Source organism: Nanorana parkeri, unplaced genomic scaffold (genome assembly GCF_000935625.1).
Source record: "Nanorana parkeri isolate BGI_ZX_2015 unplaced genomic scaffold, ASM93562v1 scaffold119, whole genome shotgun sequence".
Classification (NCBI taxonomy): domain Eukaryota; kingdom Metazoa; phylum Chordata; class Amphibia; order Anura; family Dicroglossidae; genus Nanorana; species Nanorana parkeri.
In genome coordinates, this window is record NW_017306387.1 from 1,929,605 (window position 1) to 1,937,380 (window position 7,776).

The 7,776-nt window shown below is 40.4% G+C and overlaps 1 protein-coding gene across 1 annotated transcript; it reads right to left on the reverse strand.

Moving 5' to 3' along the window:
• Positions 1 to 954: 954 nt before the first annotated feature.
• CALHM1 (calcium homeostasis modulator 1) lies at positions 955 to 7,418 on the reverse strand. The gene is made up of 2 exons (XM_018553400.1): positions 6,870 to 7,418; positions 955 to 1,434 (listed from the first exon to the last, which is right to left on the reverse strand). The coding sequence occupies exons 1-2, from the start codon at positions 7,416 to 7,418 to the stop codon at positions 955 to 957; spliced, it is 1,029 nt and encodes a 342-aa protein (XP_018408902.1).
• Positions 7,419 to 7,776: the final 358 nt, after the last annotated feature.

Genomic DNA, 7,776 nt, shown 5'->3' on the forward strand with positions numbered 1-7,776 from the left:
TAAATAAACAGTCTTTTTTGAGCACCAACAGATGAATAAAGTAATCACAAAAGTGATCAAAGCTTCATACTTCAGTCATACTGACTGTATAATAAATGTAGCTGATAATACTGTTGTAAATGTTTGCTCCCAATATATTATAAGCTTTTTGTTATTGGAAAGTTTGTTCCACTGGAAGCACACTCATAAAGTAGCTAAAATTGGTTTTTAGAAAATTGATATTGGTCTTGGTGCAACAAGTAGAAGTATAGATCAATTTGGTTAACTCCAGGCCAAGCTTCTTTTAAAATTTAGCAAACATTGCCAAGCCAATTGGGAGATGTGATCCAGCAAACGTATTCTTGAAAAGTGTACTTTAACAATTGGGCCTGGAACAGTTTCATTGAACCAAAGGCTTTCATCCACTTACATATGAAAGTCAACACGCATCTCTCTTGGTCCACAACTCAAAACCGAGCATGATGACCTGCAGCTTTTAGTTCTTTAGCAATAAGAAAATAAATTTTGTCTTAAATTAGTTAGATTTTTGTTTGGCAGGTATATATTTTTCTTTGTATAAAGACTGTTGTAGAAAGTTCCCCAAAAGAACAGCAGGACAGCAACTTTGAAGTTAAACAGGGGTGAGAATTACTCATTTTAAACTGCATAGGAAAAATGTGCAAAATTCACTGTCCACTTATCTATCAATTCTTTTGACCTTCTTCATTGAGTTACAATTTTGTTACCAAAAGAACACTATTTTCTTCATAAATAGGTCTTAACCAAGCATAGCAGACACGACAGAAAACACTTATCAAGATATAATCACAGTGATTGAATCATTTTAAAATGTTTGTTCACCTCTGTAAATGGCCATAGGTAAATTTCCATTCTTCACTATTCAATTTATTTCCACATGGCCTGTAGTCTGAAGTTTGCCTTTCACAGTTTTGTCTTCTGTTCAAATGACAGTCTTTAAACCTTACTGTAATAAGTTACAATTTCTTTCTTGGGTATATTCAGGTTATTCAGCTCAAGAGTTTCCTTAATACATCCATTTCCGTTTTGATGTTCATAGGCATTTAGGTTTAAAGGGGGTTTACATTTATGCCAGTTCTTTAAAAGGGTGTTCATTGTTCCCTGGCTGGTGACTCCCAAGAGTTTGTCTGATTCTTCTGGGTTCTGCTCTGGGTTCTTCTCTGGGTTCTTTTCTAGAATGGGGGTGTGAGGCATGTTCATATCTCGATTAATGGTCTCGAAGAACTGCTGAATGCAGAGTTTTGCAAAAGTTTTTGCATGTTCAGTACAGGTTTCATCGAAAAGTTTTCGCTCAATGTCAATATAGTGCGACCAGTATTTGCTCTTTAGAAAAGCTGCTTGTGTGAAGCAGGGTCGTATAGCTCTGATGAGAAATGCCAGGAAGGTCATGAGTAAAACAAAGGTCCATCCAAATGCCTAGAAGTTTAAAAGGGACACATATTAATTTGTTATGTAACGCTAGCCATATGATGTGCAAAGCACTTGGACTATTTCTATATTTCTATTTGCCTATCACTAAGATGAGCTACCTTGTTGGCCAATAGCAATGTGTTGGAATGGTTGGTCATGCTCCCTCGTTACCAAAAAGTGCCAGAGCTTTCACCGTTCAGAATGGCCTGCCATTTGGTCATAGCAGAGAGGAGTGAGAGCTACTACATGTGCACATATCTCATATGTTCACACACTTTATACCTGCTAGCAGCTTTCTATCTTTTTCTAAAATTACAGAATCACTTAAAGCTTCCCATGCATGAACGCCACATGATAAAAATTATTTTGGTCTTTACATGACATCATGACAATAACAGGTAACATACAATCAAGCAGGTATTCTCAGCAGAACATAACTATTGTAAATCTGTTCAAATAACCTCCACCCCTTTGATCATTTGTATGTTTAACCAACGATCTCTTATTAATTTGCCCAGCTGAACTATAGTCATGATTCACAGCCTATGTAGAGCACAGTGAATGTGCATGAAGGCATTTTGATGGACTGTTTGTTCAGAGAAATCATCAAAAACTTGTCCTTCAGGGAAAATTAGAATGTCAGCAGCTTTGTTTTCAATGTGTTGTACCAGTTTTGCCCTTAAGTAGGTCTTTTGACATCAACCTTAGAATGTCCGCAGCTTTGTTTTTAATGTGTTGTACCAGTTTTGCCCTTAAGTAGGTCTTTTGACATCAACCTATGCACTTTGGAGGAGCTCTTTTGCCATACCTTCAGCCTCAGTCTCAAGCGTTCAGGAAAATACATCATATATCTAATAAACATCCTCATAAGTTAAATGACTCTGGCACTCCATCCCACGGGTCTGCAGTTCTTATTGATGTCTCTCCCACAAGTTCTCTATTTACCTCTTAAGCATAGGTTACTGTATGGTGAGAGTGTGATTGAAGCTCTACCCAGAATAACTACTGTAAAACTTTGACTTGGCTTTATCATTGACTGTCCTTTGAGCAATAAGGGACCAGAGCAAGCTGTAGTGTCTGTGCTTGCTAGGAATCTCCATATCATCTGTTTTTCTATGACGGATCTTGCAAAAACTCCCTTGGGATACTAGGGACCCATGTACCCCCTCCACCCCACCAAGGTAGCTGCTCAGTGAGCTCTCTGTTTTTTTCTAAGCACTCTGACCTCATGAACAATACCCTTTTGTTCTTTTGTGCCTGCGAGTACCTTGTTTAGCATGTAGTAATCTCCTCCAAACTCTTCACAATGTATTTACAGGCATCGGGGTATTTCTGGAATAGTCTACAACTGACTTGTGGCTACAAAGCTAGAATAGGAAACTCCTTTGGTAATGTAGATTAGCAGAGTGGGTAATAATCTCAATCTTTAGCTAGAATCTTTATTGTTACAGGTACCACAAGTATGAGCCTTTCTTTATAGTGATGAGCTCTCTTCACAACATTCCTTCAGGTTAATTTGCTCACTGACAGGATATCTTCAATCCTGTTCCAAACACAAGCCGCTTGATATGGATATATTTGATTGTAAGCCTCTGTGGCAGCAGTCCACTCCAGACATATTGGGGTTAATTTACTCAGAGCAAATAAGCAGTTCACTTTGCAAGGGGTTTGCACTTTTCAAGTGAATTTTCCCCTTAGCTTAGTGAATGATTTAAAGCTCTAGTGGCTTGCATCACCCAATCATGTACAAGCAAAAATACTGTGTTGTTATTTTCCTTGCTCATGATTGGGTATTCTTTGCAAAGTGATTTTTTTTAATAGGCTAAGGGAGTTATGTCTGTGGCTGTCAGAGCCTTGCAATGCCTCATAGGACTTGTAGTTCCAAAACAGCTGGAGTGCCAAGGTTGGCCACCACTGGGCTAAGGGATCATTCCCTTGCAATGTGAACAGCCTATTTCCTTCAGTAAATCAATCCCATTAGATCACTCACCTAGAACAAACATGCAGAAGGTAAAGTTAAAGTAAAGTCAGACCTCCTGAGTACTAAAACCATTGGATTAGCATGAAAGACAGGGAACTAGCATTTTTAGAAGCACAAGTCAGCAATGGCAGCTGCCTGTTCCCTCAGTACATATTTATTTAAGCAGCTGTTTTATCACAACATTGTGGATCCTGTGTCTAATAAAAATGATTACAGTATACCTTAGAGGCAAATTATGGGATGAAATGCCATTGAAAAAACTATATTTTATGTGCGATTAGGAATACCTGCGGCAGGAACTTTTGATTTTCTTGCAGCAGGAATCCAGATAGTGATCTCTTCCTAACTGCATGTAATTGTATCACATACGAGTACTTGCGGTGGGCCAGCATTCAGCCACTTTCCAAAGCTGCTGCTGTCACCTAATCATTAACTTGAATGGCAGATTATGGGTTCCTGCTGCAGGAATCCCTAATTGCAACTAAAATATAGGTGTGAATGAGGGCTAACTCTTTTAATAGCCAGACTTGAAGTACACTTGTTTTTCACATACCTTCCCTTTAGCTTCCCTGCAGCTTAATTTTGTCATTGCAAGCAAGAGAGAATTATCCCTGTGTACGTTCAGCTTTGATCTTACAAAGACCTGAGGGCTCTGTCCCCTGTGTAATTTTTCCATGAACGTTTACATGCAAACTTCCGCTAACAGAAGTGACTGCTGTCAGTCAGTTTTCCATTTAAATGAACAGTTACAGCCGGCACATCTGTACAGACACACCTGGGATTCATGGGGCAAGAATCCATAGGTTTTTGGAACAGGGATCCCCAGCCGAAGTGTAAAGCCCTGTGTGATTGAAGCCTTATTGTCAAGTTAACTGATGCTGCTTATATTGGTCTAGTCATCCACGCATCAGTGACTTCTGGTCATAAAAGGGTAAAGTCAACCTGTTGCTTTGCACTGAATTAACGAAACACAGACTTGCATTATACATAACATCGTCTGCTACAAAATTGGTATATTCTGCTCCCAAGAGTTCAAGTGACCTCATATTAAATATTCCTGTGCTTTATTAATCCATTAAGAATATAAACATTTTTTACTTTTATATTTTTAATGCGTATGACGGATTTATACTAGCAGGTGAATCTAGGTACATACAGTATACCTGCTATTTCACCCTGCAGATTTGTGTTATTTATAACCTGATTCTCCAGTGGGAGCAGGGAGCAGATTCCAGCAAATGCAAAATAGTTATATTAGGCTTGAATCCTCATTTGCAAATATGCCTGATGTTTGTAAAACCTAACCTGTGGGCAGCGTGCAGAAACAAACAGGGTGGGTCTCTCATTGGGATAAATTAGCTAATCACTGATAAAATCATCAAGTTTTTCTCACTGATCAGCAGGGCTAATGTCTGTAGCATTTTCTATATTATATATATGGTGAATATTACTGAGCTTCAACGATTCAGTAGATGAGATGAGACTGGCATGGATCACCATCTTCCTTTTAACATTAAAGTGTAAATGCTTTTGCTGATCCCATGAGTTGGACTTGCTATGTTTATATTGTGGAAATACAAGAGGGACAGGTAGACCTCTTCAGGCATGGTGCCTGGGGCCAACATCTGCAGCAAGTGTATCTGAGCTGCACTCTATGCATGGTATATTTATTTATTATTGGTATTTATATAACGTTGACAACTTACACAGTGCTTTACATAGTCCCTGCCCTCCAGGAGCCTAAAGTTTAAGGTCTCTATTTCACAGGCTTACATACAGAGCCTATTTAGACAGGAGCCAATTAACCTTCCAGCATGTCTTTAGAGCAGTGGTTCTCAACCTGTGTAACCTCAGGACCCACATTTGTCCTTAGACATTAAGTGGCGACCCAAGTCGCACTACAATGGAACGCACGGCATTGTGGTAGCGTGCATTCCGGTGTGGGCCATCCATGCGATTCTCAGCTTGGGGTCCAGTGCTGGGCTGCTGTGCTGTTGTGCTGTGACGAAGCTCCATCCATACATGCATTGCTTGTACAACTCCCTTATGCGCCCTGTAGAGGTGCTAGGAGCCAGAATGTGACGTCACTCCGTTCCACCTCTGCAGGTCACTTGAGGGAGCTGTAAGCAATCCATGTAAGGATAGAGCTCCCTCGCGGCCATAGCTCCAGCCCACCTCACCTCAAGCTGACACTTGGCGCCAGGCAGTATATTCTGAATGGCTGCTCAGCGCAAGAACTGATATTGCTATGCTAGGGGAAGGCTGAGGAGTCTCTCACCTAGAAAAGGGGAAGGCACGCGGCGACTCACTGAAAACGAGGTTGCGACCCACCAGTTGAGAACCAAGGCTTTAGACTGTGGGAGGAAACCAGAGTACCCAGAGGAAACCCACGCAAGCACAGGGAGAAAATGCAAACTCCTTGCAGATAGTGTCCTGACTGAGATTTGAACTGGGGAACCCCAGTGCTGCAAGGCAGAACTGCTAACTACTACGCCACAGTGCTGCCGGACCTCAACTCCTATAAACAGAAGATGAGAGATTTAATGAATAATACTGAGACCTAGCTTTATTCAATAGTCCTGAAACCGATTAAAGCTGATCTTTTGCCAATTCCCCCCACACACACACATACACAAAAACAAACCCCTATAACTCGGAGGTGGGGAAACTTTGTCCTTCCAGGTGTTGTAGAACTACAAAGCCCATGGGACATTGTACAGACATGACTCCCAGAGACATGCATGATGAGATTTGTAGTTTCCCCACAGCTGAAGGGCCCGGAGTTTGCTCACCCCTGCTCTAACTAATCACTGGCAATAAAAACAAAAAAATGCCCTTTTTACTTTTCTGAAGCTGGGTCACATGGTGCTTCATTACAATTCTTCTCTTATCTTCTGTTTATAGGAGTTAGAGTTCTTTAGGTGACATTTCTATTGGCTGTTCAGTGGCAGGGTCCAGCGCGAGGGGACTGTTGGACACGCAGGAATATTTGCAGCACTGGATTACTAACCTCCTGCACCCAGAAATGGCACAGGCAAGTGATCCAGACAGTGGACTTAATTAACTATATCTTGTTTTGCAAAGTAATTAAAAAGAACTTTGCTGATGAAATAAGAGGGGGTGGGAGGGAGTTAATATTTGCCTTGAAATGGGCTTTAAGAATATAAAACGAAACATGCAGCAAATGGCTGTAACTAGATCCAGTAAATGTGCTCAAACACTTTGGTAAATGACCAGATGGCCTAATGTTTGACAAATGGTCAGTGAACCATTTACTGGCTTCTTTGTAACTACACCCCATTATTTTGTTTTCCCTTAATAAATCTTGCTATCGCTCACCAGTCATACAGTATAGTACATCCTATTCTACAGAATGTCACAGTCTAAGGATGTCACAAAATATACAAACAAAAATTACCACAATGTAATTATCAGTAAAACAAAAGATCGGATGTGTCACCTGAGAAATGCAGCGCAGGTATCTGGTTGCCACTTCCTGTGGTATGATATGGTTCCCATCATAGATATCCTTGCAAGGGATCCTGGCCAGTATTCGCTTGATTTCCTTTTCAGACAGGTCTACACCAGTCATATTTCCCAGTTTGTCAATAGGAACAGATGTACAAAATGCACATATAAAGCTCTCGCCATGTAGTAACGTCACTGATATCCATACTGCCGGAGCAATCAATGCTCGTTGGGTCATTGAACAGAACATATATCGCAACACAGCTGCATCTTTCTGCCTCATGCCTATTGGCCTCTTCCATTCCTCTGCAAGCATCGAGACATTATTGTTCATTACAAACCCCAATAAAAATAAGACAATGGGTGGTACACACAAAACACCCATAGCATAGGACAAGTTGTAGTTTGGCAGACACGGGCAATTAAAATCAAATGTTGTGTATAGTTGGGCACTCGCAAGTGCCATGATACCACATATTCCATTCATGAAGGATTCCTGGTTGGCTTGCAGGAACTGAAAGATCATACGAAACTTATCCATCTTGTGGCTTTACTGTTTATCAGCAATTAAATAAAATAAAATGTCCCTTTTGCTGATGTCTTCTTGGCTTCAGAAAGTTGATATCGGACTTTTCAGAAGAGATAATTCTTTTTCTTGCTTTTGGTTTTGTCTGTCTGCTGTCTTCAGTATTTTTTCTTTTCTTTTCGCAGGTGTGCAGACAGTTCAGCTTAATGCTTCATTCAAAAACAGATTTGTAGTTGTGAAATAAATTATTTTAGTCTGTTGTGATTATCCCCTGCACAATCTCTCTGAAAACTATTAGATGTGAAGCTGTTTGCAAATGCTTCTATGACGTGTATACTCCCACAGTAACCACAGATAGAAGCCCAACCTTCCA